Source organism: Vespa mandarinia, chromosome 8 (genome assembly GCF_050613455.1).
Source record: "Vespa mandarinia isolate Hongniang chromosome 8, ASM5061345v1, whole genome shotgun sequence".
Lineage (NCBI taxonomy): Eukaryota > Metazoa > Arthropoda > Insecta > Hymenoptera > Vespidae > Vespa > Vespa mandarinia.
This window is the reverse complement of record NC_140817.1, coordinates 5,763,418-5,782,586: the sequence shown is the minus strand read 5'-3', so window position 1 is coordinate 5,782,586 and position 19,169 is coordinate 5,763,418. Positions and strand designations below refer to the sequence as shown.

General features: G+C 25.8%; 5 protein-coding genes across 9 annotated transcripts; 2 read left to right on the top strand and 3 right to left on the bottom strand.

Moving 5' to 3' along the window:
- Positions 1 to 5: 5 nt before the first annotated feature.
- On the top strand, positions 6 to 3,236 carry LOC118445861 (lymphoid-specific helicase). Its single transcript, XM_035875879.2, has 7 exons — positions 6 to 163; positions 252 to 634; positions 771 to 1,357; positions 1,472 to 2,076; positions 2,197 to 2,591; positions 2,686 to 2,944; positions 3,068 to 3,236. The coding sequence occupies exons 1-7, from the start codon at positions 97 to 99 to the stop codon at positions 3,151 to 3,153; spliced, it is 2,382 nt and encodes a 793-aa protein (XP_035731772.2). The 5' UTR covers positions 6 to 96; the 3' UTR covers positions 3,154 to 3,236.
- A 321-nt stretch (positions 3,237 to 3,557) lies between these two features.
- Positions 3,558 to 9,981, bottom strand: LOC118447000 (uncharacterized). Its single transcript, XM_035878315.2, has 10 exons — positions 9,882 to 9,981; positions 7,939 to 8,345; positions 6,939 to 7,812; positions 6,099 to 6,482; positions 5,741 to 6,007; positions 5,372 to 5,666; positions 5,030 to 5,258; positions 4,628 to 4,889; positions 4,303 to 4,493; positions 3,558 to 3,814 (listed from the first exon to the last, which is right to left on the bottom strand). The coding sequence occupies exons 2-10, from the start codon at positions 8,027 to 8,029 to the stop codon at positions 3,711 to 3,713; spliced, it is 2,697 nt and encodes an 898-aa protein (XP_035734208.2). The 5' UTR covers positions 8,030 to 8,345; positions 9,882 to 9,981; the 3' UTR covers positions 3,558 to 3,710.
- LOC118447003 (solute carrier family 35 member G1) lies at positions 8,829 to 10,946 on the bottom strand. Its single transcript, XM_035878331.2, has 3 exons — positions 10,522 to 10,946; positions 10,231 to 10,327; positions 8,829 to 10,142 (listed from the first exon to the last, which is right to left on the bottom strand). The coding sequence occupies exon 3, from the start codon at positions 10,138 to 10,140 to the stop codon at positions 9,094 to 9,096; it is 1,047 nt and encodes a 348-aa protein (XP_035734224.1). The 5' UTR covers positions 10,141 to 10,142; positions 10,231 to 10,327; positions 10,522 to 10,946; the 3' UTR covers positions 8,829 to 9,093.
- Positions 10,947 to 11,051: 105 nt separating this feature from the next.
- Tango2 (transport and golgi organization 2) lies at positions 11,052 to 12,765 on the top strand. Its single transcript, XM_035878346.2, has 5 exons — positions 11,052 to 11,188; positions 11,339 to 11,753; positions 11,924 to 12,173; positions 12,264 to 12,482; positions 12,555 to 12,765. Exons 2-5 carry the CDS (start codon positions 11,612 to 11,614, stop codon positions 12,763 to 12,765), a joined length of 822 nt encoding a protein of 273 aa, XP_035734239.1. The 5' UTR covers positions 11,052 to 11,188; positions 11,339 to 11,611.
- Positions 12,689 to 18,659, bottom strand: Fancd2 (Fanconi anemia complementation group D2). Of its 5 annotated transcripts, none has more exons than XM_035878304.2 (16): positions 17,946 to 18,659; positions 17,604 to 17,877; positions 17,148 to 17,507; positions 16,690 to 17,050; positions 16,182 to 16,609; positions 16,020 to 16,111; positions 15,649 to 15,823; positions 15,320 to 15,577; positions 14,925 to 15,249; positions 14,530 to 14,842; positions 14,245 to 14,451; positions 13,855 to 14,152; positions 13,522 to 13,739; positions 13,192 to 13,400; positions 12,956 to 13,082; positions 12,689 to 12,825 (listed from the first exon to the last, which is right to left on the bottom strand). In XM_035878304.2, the coding sequence occupies exons 1-16, from the start codon at positions 18,466 to 18,468 to the stop codon at positions 12,812 to 12,814; spliced, it is 4,182 nt and encodes a 1,393-aa protein (XP_035734197.2). In that variant the 5' UTR covers positions 18,469 to 18,659; the 3' UTR covers positions 12,689 to 12,811. The 5 variants fall into 5 exon arrangements, with proteins under 5 accessions (XP_035734197.2, XP_085515170.1, XP_085515169.1 ...); XM_085659044.1 differs by lacking the exon at positions 12,689 to 12,825 and having other exon boundaries at positions 12,882 to 13,082; positions 17,946 to 18,098; positions 18,174 to 18,659; XM_085659043.1 differs by lacking the exon at positions 12,689 to 12,825 and having other exon boundaries at positions 12,882 to 13,082; positions 17,946 to 18,314; positions 18,387 to 18,659.
- Positions 18,660 to 19,169: the final 510 nt, after the last annotated feature.

Sequence of the window (19,169 nt, the reverse complement as noted above, 5' to 3'; positions counted from 1 at the left end):
TCTTCTTTAAATTTGGTGGTGGGAATTTAGGCGCTAAATGGTTTTAGTTATACTTCGTTATTACAAAGATTTTCATATTTTTTGTTTCTTTCGAAGATGGAGCATAAGAATGACAAAATTTTAATAACGAAAGAGAATAATAATTCTAATATAAGAATAAGGAGTAAGTATAATTAATGTAATATTTTTAAATGTATGCGTATATAAGAGATTAAATAATTACTTTATTATATCAACAACTATTATTTGAGGTGAATCGATTGATAATAAATCTTTGATTACAATTGCCGATCAAGTTAAATTTAATAATTCAGTTATTGAAGATGATGTTAAGAAAGAAAAAAAAAGAAGGCGAGATGAGATTAATATTGAAGAAAAGCGCATTGCACAGGAAGAATATAATAAAATATTACACGAACAAAGATATAAACGGTTGATGCATCTTTTAAATCAAAGTCAATTTTATGCTAATTATCTTATGAAAAAAATTACTCCAACTTCATCGCAAGAGATAAAAAATAAAAAAGATGAGAGAAACGGAATATCAAATATTAATGAGAATATACCACCACAAAAAAAAGGAAGAAAAAAAAATACTCAAGAATATGATTTAAAACAATATTTTTCTCCAAAGGTGAATCACATATATATTATTTTAGAAAAGTATAATAAATTCAAACATATAATAAATATAATGTAAAATGTACCTATTTTTATGTTTTATATTTTGAAGTATATAAATTATTTTTAACATTTAAAATTTCTTTTAGATGGAAAAACGCGTAAATTCGAATAAATCAAAAATGAATTTAAGTGAAGAAGAAATTACAGAAGAATTATTAAATTTAGATACTCAAGTACAAATAGATGGCTGTGAAAATTCTAATACTCCAAAATATTTTAATGGTATTTTATATAAATATCAAAGGGAAGGTTTGCAATGGTTAAAAGTATTGTATGAGAATGGATTAAATGGTATCTTAGCTGATGAAATGGGACTTGGAAAAACAATTCAAATAATAGCATTGTTATGTCATCTTATAGAGAAGCATCAAGATGGCCCTTATTTAATAATTGTACCACTTTCTACAATGCCAAATTGGATTTCAGAATTTGAAAAATTTGCTCCTTCTTTACCAGTAATAATATTTCATGGACCAAAAAGTGAAAGATTAGGTCTTTCTAAAAAAATTAAACAATCTCACCAGGTTATGGGAGGATATAAAACACAACCTATTGTAATAACCACATTTGAAATACCATTATTAGAAAATAGTTTTTTTATGTCCCAGAAATGGAGATACATAATTATAGATGAAGGTCATAGAATTAAAAATCATCAATCTCTATTAGCTAAGTAAGTTGGTATCTGTAATGTATAACATATTTGAAATGATATTTAGGACTGAAAGTTATTTTATTTATATTCTTCTTTGTACTATTATAATTTAAAATCTGTATCATTTTATAGAGTCGTGAGAACATTTCCATCTATGAATCGTCTTTTATTAACTGGTACACCACTTCAAAATAATCTAGCTGAACTATGGTCACTTCTTAACTTTTTATTACCAGAAATATTTAATGATTTGGCTGTATTTGAATCCTGGTTTAATGCGAAAGAGTTACAAGGTACAGAGGGTACTGAAAAGATTTTAAAACAAGAAGAAGAGAAACACATTCTATCATCATTAAGGGAAATTTTGAAGCCTTTTGTTTTAAGACGTGAGAAATCAGATGTCCATTTAAATATTCCACCGAAAAAAGAATTAATTGTTTATGCTCCACTCACACAGTTGCAACATGACTTATATAAAGCAGTTTTAAATTACGACATTGATAGTAAAACTGAGAAAGAATCTATTTTGCAAACATTGGATGGTAGCAGACCTAAAAGAAAGTGTATTTTGAAAAATACATTTAATAACTGTGATAATTTAAACTATCAATTATCATCTCCTATACCAAACAAAGAGTGTACAAAAATAGAACAAGATCTAACTATGTGGAAGCAACATATTGATATTAATGATCAGAATCGTGATTACTTTATCAACCTACGTTTCCGAAACAGGTGTAAGTAATTAACATACAATTGTATATATACATATATATTTTTTGTATGTATCGTTTCTAGACACAAACAACAATTCTAATTGTTATTCTTATTATTGTATATTTTTTTTGCTATTTCAGGGGCTGTATATAAAAAGATTGTCAATCATCCATATTTGATTCATAATCCTGTGGATTTTATTAGTGTTTCAACAATTAATGATGATATTATCAAATCTTCTGGTAAACTTTTAGTAATGGATGCTATGTTATCTAAATTGAAAAGCCAAGGACATAAAGTTCTTTTATTCTCAACAATGACAACAATACTTGATGTCATAGAAGATTATCTTTCATTACGAGATTATAAATATGTTAGATTAGATGGTATAAATAAACTAGAAGAAAGAAGTATAAATATTAACAAATTTAATACGGACCCTGAATTGTTCTTGTTTCTTATATCTACAAAAGCTGGTGGAACAGGACTTAACCTTGCTGCTGCTGATACTGTGATTATATATGACAGTGATTGGGTATGTTATAATATATAGAATTATACAACAAATTATGAGAATTCGTTATAGTATGAAAGTTATATTATATTTAATATATGTATTATATTTGTAGAATCCACAAGTAGATATACAAGCAATGGCACGTTGTCATAGAATTGGTCAAACTCGTCCTGTTGTAATTTATAAATTATGTACTAAAGGAACAATTGATGAAGCAATAGTTAAACGTGCTGAAGCTAAACGGCTTTTGGAAAAGATGGTTATGTCTAAAGAATTGTGTAAGCTAAATATTCACAGTAAGGAAACACTTATAGAATTAAAACAACTTTTAGAATCAAAAGAATCTAAAATTGTTACATCTACAAAAGAAGGTAATTTTTTATAATACAATCTTATATTTATAAATCTGAATTTTTATAACAAATTTAAGTCTATTTTCAATTTTTTATATTTAATATGAAAAAGTATAATAAATACAAGTGATAATTTATTAGTGTTCACAGAAGCAGAACTCAATGAATTAATGGATAGAAGTGATTTGGTATACAACAATCCTGTTGATACAAAAAAATTTACTTGATAAGATTGTTATTATCCTTTAAAGATCAAAGTTCAATTTAATGTACAAATATCAATAGATGGTCATTTTTTCTTGATAAGTATTATATTTATTAATAAGTATTTATTTTATGTATTTTACAGTAAACTCTAGTAAAGTTTTGTTTAATTTTCTAATAAAATAGCATTAATTACATTTTCCTTCCAAATCTATTTATTGAAAAAAATATAAATAAAAAAACTTTTTGCTTATTTCGCATTTTGTTATTTTTCCTTCTTGTATTTGAGTGACTAGTAATAAAATTGATAAGTCACGTTTTTAAATAAAAATGATATATTGTTCCATAATTAACACGAAATATTTGAAAATTAATGTAGATAATCAAAGGAAATAAAAATTGAAAATTTTCTACATTTCACGTTTAGTTGTTTAATTTTAATTATCGTAGGTAACTTATATTTTATATAAACATAATTTTTTCGTATCATAAATTACAAAAATACGTGAGTATTAGCCTAACATAACGATGTAGATGAAATATAATTTATATAAAAGATTTTAAGTATGTTTAGTAAAGCTTATTGTTTTTTCAAACGCATTGTGTTCTTTCCCGTTGAAGAGTTCTTATAAGTTTGAGCCCATTGATCACGAAACTCTGCTTCTAATTTCATATAGGATCCACCTATTTGAAGAAATAATATAATATATATTAAAAGTAATAAAAGATGTAAGCACGTGTATTTGTTTTTGCGTGATAGTATATGACTAGTGAAAAAATCATATCTAACTGTAACATATATTTCCTCTTAAATTAAGAATAAACGTCATAAACAAGACTATACATAAATTTATAGTAATATATGTGTATATAATATATGAACTATAGTAATATATATGTTGTGATAATTACTAATATATATAATATATATAATATATATAATATATATATGATCAATTTGGAAATTATATATAACCATCAGTTACTATATAAAATAATCCATTTGGTTAATGTTATCAATACTACTATATTTATTATATTAACCAATGATTATATATTATTTCCAATTTATTATATTGACCATATACATATATGTTCATTATTATATTTTTTAATTAAAATATATTAAATTATTTGTAGGGAAAAGAACAAAATGAATAACTTACACATACCTATTGGTAGAATATTTTTATAAATTTGGCTGCGTTGTCTATTATATGATTTTGATAATAGGATGTGTTCTATAGATGTTCTTTTTGTTAACAGTGAAATCATTTGTGCATTAATTCTTTCTTCAAAATCTCTTTGATTATCCTGATTATATCTTACCATTAAACTTGTACTCCAACATTTACCATTTTCTCTATATATATATATATATATTTGTATAATTTATAGAAAAGAAGTAAAAACATTATTTTATTGATTGATATATACTTATATATGTAAGCACTTATATGAAAGATGCATTTAATAATATATTACATTTATCTATACCTTTTGATAGTTGTAGCTTTCGATTTTTTGTTTGTTTTTTTAATAGTTTTTAAACTGGACCATACTGATGATTCTTCGCTGTCATACGATTCGTTATCCGTGTTATCATCATCATTCATTTCTATTTCATCGTCATCACTAAATGTAACTGAAGAGCTAGTAGAAGATCTACCTGTTATTTGACGATAATCTTTTTGCAAAGGTTTTTCTAGGTCAATGACTTGAGTAGATTTATGAATAACTGATCCATTCCAAATTTTTCCTATATTTAGATAAGCGAATTAAAATTCTCTATAATTTTTCTTGGAATAAGAAATTAATTGAAAATTACAGAAACTTATGTCACATCGTAATTGTCTATTTTCTTTTTTTTCGTAAAAATATTATATTATTTTACTGTACCTAATAGACCAAGTTGCAGTCTTGATGGTACAAGTTCTAAACCATTCCACCACATTGTTTCTTTACATATTAACTTGCCTGGTTGATTGCTTGAATCATGTGTTACTAATCTTGTAATTTTTTCTGGAAAAAATAGCTGAGGGGGTTCTATAGATATAATATCTCTGTATGTTATAAAGATGTTCAATATATTCATATCATTTTCTGTTTTGATATTTGGTAAGTGTTCCTAATCAAAATATATAATTTTTAAATTATATATTATAATAGTTATAGATAAAAACGGAAATAAATAGTTGTTTATATAGCTGTTAATAGTTAAATATATAGCTGTTTATGGACCTTGTATTTGCAGCCTTGTTGGTTTGGTAAAACTTCAAATCTGTAAGCACGTTGACTACAACAGGGATATCTGCCCAATGGAAATGACATAGGTCTCTGATGTTCATTTACAAAAAATTGTGGACATTCAGGATGGTAGCAACACCAACCCATTTGATGTATTGAAAAATATGTATTACAATATTGACAAAAGAGAAAATGACAGTCACCCCACAATCTCCAATATACTTTACGCCATGAACGCAATTCCATCCGCAAGTTTGTAATATATTCATTTAATGACCATGTTGAATCTCTGAGAGAGAAATATCATCTTCTTATTTACAATTAAATAAAATATTTTTTATCATGTAGTATAAAAAATATTACCTTATATGTTTATTATGAATAGTCCCTTTATTATCTATCTGCATAGCAGTTGAAATACATGGAATGAAGTCAGAAATTGATTGTACAACATTTTTATTACATTTTCCACATTTAAATAAAGTAGCCAAAGAACCATAATGTCCCTTTTTATTATCTGGATTAATTTCTATTAATGACATGATAAGCTTACAGAACAATCGGCTTTGAATTTTATCTTTTTTGTCTTGTAAATTTTCTACATCCTCGTTTGTAAATAGTTTAGCTAATCTATATGTTAAAATAAATATTTAAAATAAATTTCATTAAAATATTTATCAATATTCAAAGTTTACCATAAAAAATATTTGATATATTCTACCTTGTAAGAAGATTATCGTTTAAGCATGTTAAAATTGTTGATGTTTTTAAAATATCTGACATATTGTCATGACAATATTGAAAACAATTTTCTAATAACGGTTCCATTTGTAGAAAGGATGCAGAAACCATTATAGGAATAACATTGCTTGCTTCTAAAATAGGCCATTCAGATTTTTTTGTGATATCTTTTTTAACCCATCTCATTAACCAATCAAAAATAACAATATCACAATGGACAGATATATCTATTTCTTCTAATTTCTGGCCAGCTGTTATATCAGCAAAATAATGCATTTTTTGTATCAGTAATTTTTGAGGACATCGGAAATCCTTCTTCATATTTTTTCCCTCGTCACATACATGAATTTCTACTTCTGTCATACTAATGACAAACATAAAGAATGAAAAATATACAATAGCTTTCCTTGTATATTTCTATAATGGTAATTATTTGCAACTATAAGAAATTAATATAAAATATTAATATATTCTCAGCACTTTACTATTATAGTACTTTTTACTGCTTATGAAATATATATTTATATATGTGTATATATATAATAAAAGTAAATATTAGAGAGAAAAAAACTATAATAAATTATTACACAAATATATTGTTCCATGAAAATTAACACATATTACTATTGTATAATGTTAATGCACTTCTGCAATAAAATAGAATTGTTAAAAAAATATATAAAATAATATACTTAGGATTAGTTAAACATCGTATATAATTTTTCATTGATTAATGAATCTTTGTCTATGTACTCCTATTATTTTATATAATATTATTATGTAAATTATTAGCACTGGAAAGCTAAACTAAAATACTTACTCTGCAGCTTTTTTCACTTGTTTATTTTTATCTTTATCTTTAGATATTGACAGATTATTTATTATTCCATTATCAATATCATTGGATAAAGAAGTACTCCTTTTGATGTTTATATTAACAATGGATTTTTTAATAACAGGCTGTGATATTGCAGGCTTTGGAAGCATATATGGCAATATAGAGTCTAACAACCCTTCATGCAATATATCACTCAAATTTTTCCGCAGAATTTTTGTTAAAATAGGTTCTTTTTCTTCTATGTGTTGCTTACTCTTTGATGGCTCTACATGTAATATATGCTCTGATAAATGATTCTTATCCTTAATATCATTCTCTTTTGATTTTGAATTTTGCAAATAATCTTGCTTTTCTGTATAATTTATGGTTTGCAAACACACAATTGACTGATCATGAATACTTTGCAAAGGTTTTATTTCTTTTGTATATTGATTAGTTGTCAAAATTAATTGATTATTGTCATCTGCTGTATTATGCATTATCTCTGGTGTATAGAAATCAATTTTTTCATTTGTACATGTATTTAATGCTTCTGTTAAATCTGACATCTCGTTGTTAGGACTTTCAAGTTCATTTGGAAGATTCTTGTGCAATTGGCTGTCATTTGCTGGATTTTTATTATCAATGGATATGTCCAAATTTAAATTAATTTTTGCCAATTTATTCCAGTTTATTTCACTTTTATTTGAAAGAATAGCAGCTAAACCTTCAAAACTATCATTCACCTGATACGCAGTTCTCATAAATTCAAAGAACATTCCAATTGTCAGTTTTGGATATTTATTATTCTTAATATCATATGTATTTTTAGAGAATCCGTAGGTAAGTTCATCCAGCTGTTTTTGTTGGGATGTATCTTCCAATACATTGACAATTAATATAAAGTATATAATAGATTTGATATATTGTATTGTAAGTTTTAAATTAATGAAGAAAAGACCTTAATATAGTATAGAATTTAAAAATAAAGGTTGATGTGTACCTTTTCGAGTAGCAGAATTTGGTGCTAAAAATGAACACGAATGTCTTTTTGATATTAGATTTCGGTTTTTATTTAATTCCATTTCTGACATATAATAATTTGTATACTTTCTACAAATTTTATTAGATTGTCAAGGATTGGTTTATTGTTTTAAAAGAATTTGATCTATTTCAAATTTTACTTGCATATAATAACATACTTTACTATACACGAAAAATTTTAAGGTATCATATCATATAAATAGTTTAATTTTGTCCATTATAGAATAATTACATCGATTGATACTGACTGAAACCACTAATCGATGTATTAAAAATTAGACTATTTTGGTTATATCAACAAATTTCGAGCGGATTTGCCTTTTAAACAGTCCTGCCAATACTATAGTAAAAGTTGTCTACTTTATCCTATGAAAAATATCAAAGATACATACAGTGTCGCCAATATAATAATAATAATAATAATAATAATAATAATAATAATAATAATAATAATAATAATAATTTTTATAAACGACACAAATTTAAATTTGATAAATTTCTACGTATACATTATTATATTAAACGAAATATGAGCAGTTGATCACGTACTTTCGTTAATTGTTTGACGAATTTTTTAAATACTTCATATAGTTCTATGACAAATTTAATAAAATCTAATAAAAGCAATTATGTTAATAACATTTAAGCTATTCTTTCTCGTATGCATACCTTGTAGTAGATACATCTTGAAAATAAAGTTTATTAAACTTAAAAAAAAAGTATTATATTCAAATTATATAAAAGTATTATAGATAGTTTTGTAAATATATATGTAGTATTATTTTAATTTATAATAAATAATATTATGCTAATCATTAAAAACATTTTAAGAAAACAATATTTTGTTAAAATTAATATTGACTATTAGACCCAATATAAATTTAGTATCAGAATCTTTTATAATAAGCAATTGATAAATTCATAAAAATATGTATTGAATATATCTATATCACATAATAGTACATCATGTTTCAAGAAATGTGTATTTTGAAAATATTCATATACATAAGACATTATAACACAGTAACATAATTATGACATGTATTAGGAACACCCACAGATTCTAAAATTATTCAAAAACTTCATGCCAATGAATTTTTTTTGTTTTTTTAAACTACATTGCTAATATGCTCAATGATCTTTTAATATTGGATGTGTCGGGTAATGACACAGCCCATTTTTTTAATCCTATCAATAAAACTGAACTTGTTACCAAGATTGCTCCACCTACTGAATATTTATTAGGTATTTCATTGAAAAAGAGTACTTGCCAGAAAAATGCGAAAACTATATCTGCTGATCTTGCTATAGCAACAGGACCAGCCTGTTCTATTTGTAAAGCTAGAGTGAGTAAAATTTGTCCTCCAAAACTAAACAATGCTAGAGCAACGACCAATAATCTGTCGGCACCGCAACGAGGTAAACAGAGAGCACCAATCGCCCAAGAAATGATTATTGTTTGTATTAAAGCAAGTGATCCAAAATTTGTCATGATAACAGAAAAATGAAGACCTTTTAATGCACGCAATAAAACGTAAACATTAGCACCGAATAAAGTTGCAGAAAATGCTGCTATTGCACCCCATAAATCAGCATGTTCTGATGTATTATGAACATCTGAAAGAGACTCTATGGTATTTCCAAATATGAATGGTGGGCGAGTTATTAACACAACCCCGATCAATGTTAAACATACAGTTAGTATGTTAAATAATCCAAAAGGTTCTTTTAAAAATATCCTTGCAAATATTGCCACAAATACAGGCACAGAAAATACTACAATGGAAGCATCTGCTAAAGGCATATGTCTAAAAGCATAAAAACTAAGCATGAGAGCAGTTGTACCTACAAAACTTCGCAATATTAACATTATTCTACGTCCTTTAGGAAACGGATGTTCACCTTTATATATCAGAATTGGTATTGTTGGTAGTAACACCCCAACAAATCGAAAGGCTGCCAATTCCATTGGATTAACTTCTACTAATCCTTTAACAATAACGCTACATAAAGAAAAGAACAAAGAAGAAAGTGTTGCTAAGACTAAGCCAAGGTATGGACATGATTTACAAATTGGAGCAGATATTTGCTTTTGATGGAAGGCTGTATTACTTTCCACATCTTCATCAACTAAATGCTGTAACTCGACGTGTTTTGACATATCTAAGAAGAAAAAAATAATTGTTTTATAGATACTTTTAATATCATGATCTAAGAAAAATTCATCTATATAAGTAATAATTATAAATACCTTTAGGTATGAAGTAGATACAAACTTATTAAACACCCAATTTCATTGAGTCTCGCATCAATTATATTATATTTATAATAATACTTTTTAATAGTAACTGTAATGGAATTATAGTTTATTAAATACTTGTCGATCTTTGTTATTTCTATTATATTTGAAAATGGTAATGATATTAAACTGAAGGAGTAGAATTTATAAAATTAAAAATAATTTATTTTCTAATATAGGAAATATGTACTGTTTATATATTACTATAAGTATTTACTAATACTTTTAATAAAATGCACTCACTTAATCATCCCACTTATTATTATAGATTATCAAAACTTCTTTGGTAATTAGTTGTGACCAGATCATACGACTAGATCGTGAAATAGGTAAAAAGATGACTAGATTATGGAATAATTTTTTAAAATATATGTTGTTCACAATTTGATAAGAATCATCCATGAACCACAATACCAAGTTAAACGATTCATAATATCATGTCAATGAATTGTATCATTTTGATACAAGGTTATTCTTTTGCGATTTTAATTATACTTTCTTATATTACATTTTCTGTGCATTTTTTTTACTAATATCATTGTATTTCAGGTTCTTTTCCATATATAGACACAGATAAATAGAATCATAAAGAATTTCTAATAAATGTTTAACTTTCATAGAAGCATTCCAAAGCAATTTCCGAAGTAATTTGTGACACAGATATCATGCATTTTTGCGCACGCGCCTAAATCGATATACTATCAAATTGTACTATTCGTGTTTAAAAATTTATAAACAGCATACATATATATATTTATACGATCGCTTAAAAAGACGTCATAAGGACTTTTCGTAAAATAATGAGAACTAATTCTTGAAACTTAAATAACGTTGACACAAGGCTCTACAAGATTTTAATTAGATTGAACTAGTATAAATATAAAAATTGTCCAATCAAAATTCAATAAAGGTATATTCAAGTTGACCATGAATTTTATGAAATCAATTTCCTTTGTATACTTTTTTATGTATTGTTTAAATTTTATTCTAAATATCCTAAAATATTTATACGTATGATGTATTTGGAATAAGCTAGTAATAAGTTGTTATAATTTGATAGGAAGAATAATGATATGCTGATTAAAAAAAGAGAAAATGCAAAAAGCTATTGTAATAAATAGCAAATTATTTTGGCGCACAACGTACGATAATCAATTTAAACAATCGTAACTGATTTAATGTACTGTTATAAAGATCTTATCTTAATTTATGACTGCACGCTGTCATGATCTTATCAGACACAGTAGATAACATCCAAATGATATTCTTTTAAGTGGAAGAATATAGATCAAATGCATTCATATATTATTTCAATACGCGTGTGACAGACAATATGTGTATTTTATTTATTTATCGAAATCCTAATGCCGACGCTAAATCTTATCGGCTAATCCTCGCTGGAAATCGTGATGAAATTTTTAAACGCCCAGCATTACCTGCACATTATTGGAAGGAATATCCTACATGTTTAGGAGGTATATTAAAGTTAAATAAAATTTTTTCTTGTATATATATACAATATATATATATATATATACACTCTAACATTTAAAACATATTTATATCTATTTATATATTTTTTTTTTCAACTTTCTGCAATAATTTTCTATCTGACTTTCTATATTTTTGTTTTTTATTGGATTAGGTATTGATATGGAACCTGGCAAAGAAGGTGGTACTTGGTTAGCGTTATCAATAAAAGGAAAAGCTGGTATCATTTTAAATCTAAGTAACGAACCAGGTAAAAGTAAAACTCCAAAAAAGGGCCGTGGAACTTTAGTAAATGATTACATTACTTCAAATGATTCTGCAGAATCTTATCTAAAAAAATTGCACAGTGAAAATCAAATTACTCAAGGCTATAATCCATATAATTTAATTCTTATAAATTTGTAGTATGTATCTATTATTTATCTATTAAGAATGTGAACAAATTTACCAAAATTAGAATTGTTTATTAAAACTTCTTTTTTGTTTTCGTTTAGTACTGCCGATGTGTATTACTTAAGCAGTTCTTTAAATTCTTCAGGACCAAAAATATGTCAAGACAATATATTAGGTTTTGGTAATAGTACAATAGAATGTCCTTATAAAAAGGTGGAAGCAGGAAAAGAAAGTTTTTCAAGCATTGTTCATAATATTAAAACTTCAGAGCAAGATGAACTTATCGAAAACCTTTTGCAACTTTTAAAGTCACGAGAAAGGTATGTAATAAATTATTAATTTAATGTATATATTATTGTCAAAACTATTATATTATTATTTAACATTTATAGACATTTACCAGATCTTGAATTACAAAAAAGATCGCCAAATATGTATGTTGAACTCAGTTCCATTTTTGTTTCTGTTGGTGATTATGGTACAAGAACCCATACTATATTAATGGTTAATGGTTTAAATCAAATGACCTTTGTAGAAGAAACTCTTATGCCGGATTTTTCATGGAAGCGGCAATCATTTAACAGTACTTTAATTACTAATTAGAGAAATTCACTTTAATAATCAGTCACATTTTTATAAAATGTGCCATTTATAACTCTTCATCTGAGAAATAAATACATTGATTAATAAATGAGATGATTAATCAGTCTTTAGTATGTTTACATAGATACATGTAAATGCAATAATTTATTTGCTTTCGATTTTTTACATTGTATATTAGTAAAATACCTACCATCTTCCATACTTTCCATAGACTTCTCCTCCTCGTTTGAATCACTATCTAATATCTCTGATGATATATTTGATGCTTCATGTGTAATTGTATCAATACTTGGTAATGAGGTTTCTTCAGATGATGTCTAAAAATAAAATATATTAGTTTCTGTTTTATGTTTTTATATCTCGAAATATTGAGCTGTTTATACGTGCAACTATTTGCATATAATTTGTATATAATTATTAAGGAACCTGCGAAAGTATTTCTTGACCCTCTAAATTTTTGTTTAAAAGATTTCCCATCCAAAATGCAGTAGAACTGTTGTTGAGTACAAGCATTCCTTTCACGCTATAGACTAATCTTTCAAGTACAGATTTAGCTGCAGGTATATGTTTTGTTAATATCATGTCTTTTTTCTCCATCCCATCGCAACATACCGCATGTAAATATCTTGTACCGACTATAATGTAGTAGAATATATTAAAGTAGACATTTGAACGTTTATATTTTCCTCGTAACTTATTGTAGTACACTTTTACTTTTATTTATGTTACAATAAATAAAAACTATGCATTATATACCTTGCATTAATTTTACTAATTTAGTTATATCTTCTGATTGATATTTTAAATTATGTTCTAAAATTGGTATACCAGAATTTAAGAACAATCGTAAAAGTGTAGGCATACATCGTAAGAAGATAAGTATATTAGTTTTTGTATTCAATGTTTTACATATGTGAACCATTTTTTGAACATTTGTTGCAACATTCAACCATATTTCTACTCTTTTAGGATCTCTAAAAGAAGAAAAATCTTTAAAACACAACAAATTATTAAATTAATATGATCAATTTTCAATGTATGTATATATATTTGAGCTTCTAGCACTGGTTATTAGATTTTTTAATTTACCTATTAGCTGCTGATAAAGATATTTTTACACCTTTAATCATACCATCAAATATCTTTTTATATAGCAAGTGAAAATTATTTCTATTTATTGATGGTAATCTATCTAAGTAATTGTGAGACTTTTCCAATTTTATAACTTCACTTGGTAGCCATTCCAATAACATAGTTATTGTATCAAGAGGTGATAATTCATAATCAATCCAACTTTTTATAAGAGTATTAACAGCAACTTTATATGAAGTACCTGCTTGTTTATCTTTAGACCAGTCCAAAGATAAAAAACCCAATGCCATTTTTGCTAATATATACAATTAAAAATGATACATGGCACTTTAATAGTTTGATAGTCAAAAATATTTATCTTATTGCTAATTATTATATATATTTTACCATTTTTATCTTTATGCTGCTGCATATAACTTTCTGAATGTTTCATTACTGACTGATACATTGTAATAAGAGCAACGCTGATCGATATTCGTGTGGCTATATCAGATAAAGATTCAATATATTTACATAACTCAGTAACAAGTTCTTTGCAAGATCTAAGCATGACATTTGTGTCATTTTGTTGACTTGCTAATATTCGTAATCCCTCTGGAATGCATGAAAATGATTATCAATTATCACAGACAAAATTTTATATAAAAAATATAAACACAATATGTATTGTACCACGAAGCATTGGGTTATAAATAGCACTGTGAAATTCTTTCCAATTAAAAACTGTTGCTAAAAGGCATAATATCAATCTTGCCCCTTCTCTTTTTTCATCAGCATCTTCTTCTCTTAGTTCGATAACAATCTCTTGTAATTTTCCACATATCTTTGGCAATAAATATATAATATCTTTCAAAAATGTTTCATTAAGATCATTTTCAAACATTCCCAGAAGTTCTTTAACAATAAAACATACTTGGGATATTGAAATACTTTGTGTTGTTGGTGATGCATTTAAATCTAATTTAAAATCTAACAAATGTATTATCTAAAAAGAAATTTTAATAAAGTAGTATCTTTCTTTTTAACATAGTAATATTATATAAAGAAAGCCAAGTGTAAGAAAATACTTTTGCATCGAGTTTTCTAAAATATGCTGGATTTTTAGAGCACAATATAGAACCGATTTCCCAACTTTCTTGACTACATGTATTTACACTTTTTTCTAAGGATTTCTTTTTTCCTTTCTTTCTTATAGTTTTTTCAACTTTTAAAAAAGGTGGAGGTGGGAAATAATGAAAATAGCATGGTGATGGTTGATATTTTGGATCACATAGAGATAACATTGTACTTAACTCTCCTTGCAAAAGCATTAAATCATTTAATCGTATTAATACTTGTTTTTGTAATAAAGATTGCGATTGGGTTACAAAGCCACTAATAACTTCTCTAAACCTGTAAATAAATACATAAATATTATATAATGATTCATAATATTTATAATAGATTTGCAATATCCACTTACCAATTAATACACGATACTACAAGATCTATTATAAAAGGCTCTGGTATATCAAAATTTTCTGGCATTAAAATGGAACATCCTAATAAAGAATCTATATCTTCCAAATCTCCATTTTCACTAAGTTTCATACAACAAGTTTTTAATAATCTAAATGTAATAGGCACAATAGCTCCATACTTTCTATTATTAAAATTTAAAACCAAATTCTGTGGCTCATCTTCTACATTATTTAAACCAAATTTAGGTATAAGTTCCCCGCTACGGATAATATCAATACATTATAGAAGTTATTAGTATTAATTCATATACGTTTATAATATTCAACTTACTTATAATCCAATTTATTAACCATGTATGTGTTGATTAATTCATCTTGTATATAAATAGTCACGCATCGAAGAAATTCTTCATGGATATTTTTGGTTTGTGAAATAACTTGTGCCAGTTGATCGTAAAATAATGCTTGTGAACGTGGACATGACTTCACTGCAGTAAGAACTTTTTCTGTGGAAAATAACATTTATGAAAAAACCCATTCATATATGCAATGAGAATAAATAGCAAAGAGAGAAAGAAAAGAAATATTTTTACATTCAGAAAGTTATAGGAAACATATTTAATAGAAAATATTTTATATTTAATAGAACATATTTAATAAAAAGAAAAATAAAAAAAAATATAAAGGATATAAATTTCATACTGAATAAATTACGAGCAGATGTATGAGTGTCTGGTTTACATGCCAAATGTTTTATTGCCATGACAGCTCCAAGAACTCCTTTGCATTTTATTCTAAAAGGAAAGAGAAACACACTGTTATATTTATGTAGAAATATCATAGTTGTGGAGTAATAATACTAACAGTGGTTTTATAGCAGAAAGTTGCTTTTGTAAAACTATAAATAAATCATCACGTAAAGATTCTGCCAGCGTACTCGTACATAAACTGTGCAATAAGTCATTTAATGTGCCAACTTCTTCGATATCAAAATGATCTATTTTTTCTAATAGAATTCTTAAATGATTGCAGTGTGCATATAGATACTCCTTTTCTTCTGTTCCCATGGCCATTTTACACAATACTTTAAGGGCATTCTTTGCTGTCTGATCATTATTACCCATAAGTAAAATGATTTTTTCTATAATTTCACGTTGCTTATGAACAATATCTTTTTGACTAAGAAACTGTAATCGAAACCATTCAATTGCAAAATCCACATAAATTCTTTCTTCCACTTTCAATAAATTGCTTGCTAATTGTATTACAGATGTTTGTAAATGTCGTACAACCTGAAATCAAATTATCAATAAAGAAGACACTTGTATATTGCTATGATAAATAAAAATGACTTACAATTTATTATAAATACCTCCTTATAATTATTATATAAAAGTTGAAGTAAACTTAATCTGTAAAATCCAGATCGCACATGTTGTTTTAGAATAGCATCAACACTTTTTCTTCTAGATGATCCAGTAGATGATATAAGAAGTAGTAATATGATATCCATTGGTTTTGGATCTTTGATAACTTTTTTTATGATCATCAATGATGCACATACCATATTCTTAGAGAGTAGAATACTCATTTTTATATTTTGGATCATAATCATTTGATTTTTATAACAATCTTCATGTTGTTCACCATGAAGAGGCTGCATATCAAGATTACGTAATACACATAATATCTTCTTGTATGCTTCCATTGTTGTGCAATCGCTGAGAATAAATCTGTATAATAAAAGTTAATCAATTCATTAATATATTCATGTTTCTAAAAATTAATGTGATCTTTGAAATTATATAGTTTAAAATATTTTATACTTACTTAGTAATGGCAGGTATTACGTTTGTTTTTAAATGTTTATTTAACATTTCTAGTACTTTCTGTTTATAATCATTCAAATATTCTCTTCCAAGTGTCAAATTATTAATACAGTCTAGTACTGTATCTATTAATTCATTATTATCATCCATTAATTTATTAAGAATTTCAGCAATAGGTTGATGTTGTACTTCTGTTATTATATCAGGTATACATAGAATTAATTCACGTTGAAACCATAGGGGACATGTCTCAAGAAGTTGTTCCAAACATTTTGTTAATTCATCTGGTTCAATAATAATTTCTAAAAAACGAAATTTCTGCAATAATGTTCGAGCCCAAGGTATTTTTTCTATAGATTCACTATAAAAAATAATATAAATAGAATTTTATAATCAATAATATAATTTAGTATTTATTATTAAAACTTTAAAGTTTTTAAAAAATAATACCACTTACGCTAAAAGAACAGATTCATTCAACTTATTTAGAAAGTACACATATATATCCGGTTGTAGTTCTGATACTTGTAATAAAATTCTTACAATACATGTGTTACTTATATGATCAAAGCTTTTAAAATCAGAAGAAACTTCAAAATCACATAAAATACTTTGTAAATTTTCTTGATTATCAATGTATCCTTCCAATGAATTTATAATTTCTTGTTTTTTATATTCTTTACTTTGTATCTTTTCTTTCATTTTTTGTTTTATTGTTGTAACTTCTTGATCTATGTGAATATTCAATATATTATATAGTTTATCTTATGCTATAATAGAAATATAAGAAGAAACTTACTAAATATATATGTTCCATCAGAAACCAATGTAATACCACATTTTTTTAGAAAATCAACAAATATTTTTGTTTTTTGAGTAGTTTGTATATTACTTATGTATTCTTGCGTATTTCTACTTTTTTCTGCCTCAGCAATATTGTCATTATCTTTTTCTGAAACATTAGATGTTTTTTTTGCTTTGAGAGGAGTTTTGCAAATGTTTGATGTTGTTTTCTGTGATGATATACCAATTATTTTGGAATAGTTTTCATATTGAGAAAGTTCAGTTTTTTCTTGTGTAAGATTTACTTCACTTCTCCTTTTTTTTGTTATTTCATTTTGCGATAAATAAAGATTAGAATCATTCCTGCTTCTGCTTTTTACTATATCTAAAACAGGTAGTTTACGTTTTCGTGATGTTAATTCTTTATTTGTTAGATTATCTTCATTAGTTAAATTACTTATTGATCCTTGACTCGAAGTATGATTCAAATTTTTATGTAAAGTTGGTTTTAAACGTAACTTTCTTTTATCCATTGTCATAAAGTTATAATCGTTCCTGTTTTTTTTTTAATATTATGAACGTTTTGTTGGAGATCATAGATTTTACTTTACACTGTATTATACATAAAAATAAGTGATCTTGAAACCCTTTTCAGTTTTATGTGTTATTAATGCAATAGTCGTTTTAGTATCATTCAAATTTTATCAATAATTTTACCACTGACGGTTACATTTAGCGTAAAGTAATTGATTCGAGATGGACAATTTTGTAAAACATTCTTATTGGTTCGCTCATCATTTGTCCAAAAACTAATGAAAGTCCATTTATATATAACCATTTATATAGAGCCATGTCCATTTCATGTTCAAACATTGTCTGACCGTTAAGATTGTTCACCATTTTTCGCATATAGTGACTCCAGCAATAAGTATGGACAAAATATGAACTATAAAGTTATTAATAATTATGTATATATCACCATTAATAAATAAGTATAATAAAGAGATTAGAATTTTTCAGTGAGTTTTTTTAAGAAATTATTTTAAAATTCTTCTACATCTAATCTGTTTATCTATTGAAGTATTATTAGCAATGTAAAACGTAAGTTAATGTTTAGTTAGAATTAGAAAGAAAAGATTTTGGAAACATACTGAAATATTCAACCATTAACCCAAAAGTATTTGCATTATATAATCTAGAATTAGATTTCGATAAATTGCAAATAATACCGATCCAAGTC

Bases quoted from the DNA above. Each gene is read 5' to 3' on its own strand.
- LOC118445861 (XM_035875879.2), top strand. From the start codon at position 97: ATGGAGCATAAGAATGACAAAATTTTAATAACGAAAGAGAATAATAAT. The intron at 1,358-1,471 runs GTAAGTTGGTAT...ATCATTTTATAG, and splicing joins CATCAATCTCTATTAGCTAA to AGTCGTGAGAACATTTCCAT. The intron at 2,077-2,196 runs GTAAGTAATTAA...TTGCTATTTCAG, and splicing joins CCTACGTTTCCGAAACAGGT to GGGCTGTATATAAAAAGATT.
- LOC118447000 (XM_035878315.2), bottom strand. From the start codon at position 8,029: ATGTCAGAAATGGAATTAAATAAAAACCGAAATCTAATATCAAAAAGA. The intron at 6,483-6,938 runs GTAAGTATTTTA...GTTTGTCATTAG, and splicing joins CAAGTGAAAAAAGCTGCAGA to TATGACAGAAGTAGAAATTC. The intron at 4,890-5,029 runs GTACAGTAAAAT...ATCTAAATATAG, and splicing joins ACTGCAACTTGGTCTATTAG to GAAAAATTTGGAATGGATCA.
- LOC118447003 (XM_035878331.2), bottom strand. From the start codon at position 10,140: ATGTCAAAACACGTCGAGTTACAGCATTTAGTTGATGAAGATGTGGAA.
- Tango2 (XM_035878346.2), top strand. From the start codon at position 11,612: ATGTGTATTTTATTTATTTATCGAAATCCTAATGCCGACGCTAAATCT. The intron at 12,174-12,263 runs GTATGTATCTAT...GTTTTCGTTTAG, and splicing joins TTAATTCTTATAAATTTGTA to TACTGCCGATGTGTATTACT. The intron at 12,483-12,554 runs GTATGTAATAAA...TAACATTTATAG, and splicing joins CTTTTAAAGTCACGAGAAAG to ACATTTACCAGATCTTGAAT.
- Fancd2 (XM_085659041.1), bottom strand. From the start codon at position 18,468: ATGACAATGGATAAAAGAAAGTTACGTTTAAAACCAACTTTACATAAA. The intron at 15,824-16,019 runs GTATGAAATTTA...TATTTTCCACAG, and splicing joins ATCTGCTCGTAATTTATTCA to AAAAAGTTCTTACTGCAGTG. The intron at 14,452-14,529 runs GTACAATACATA...CATGCATTCCAG, and splicing joins TTATAACCCAATGCTTCGTG to AGGGATTACGAATATTAGCA.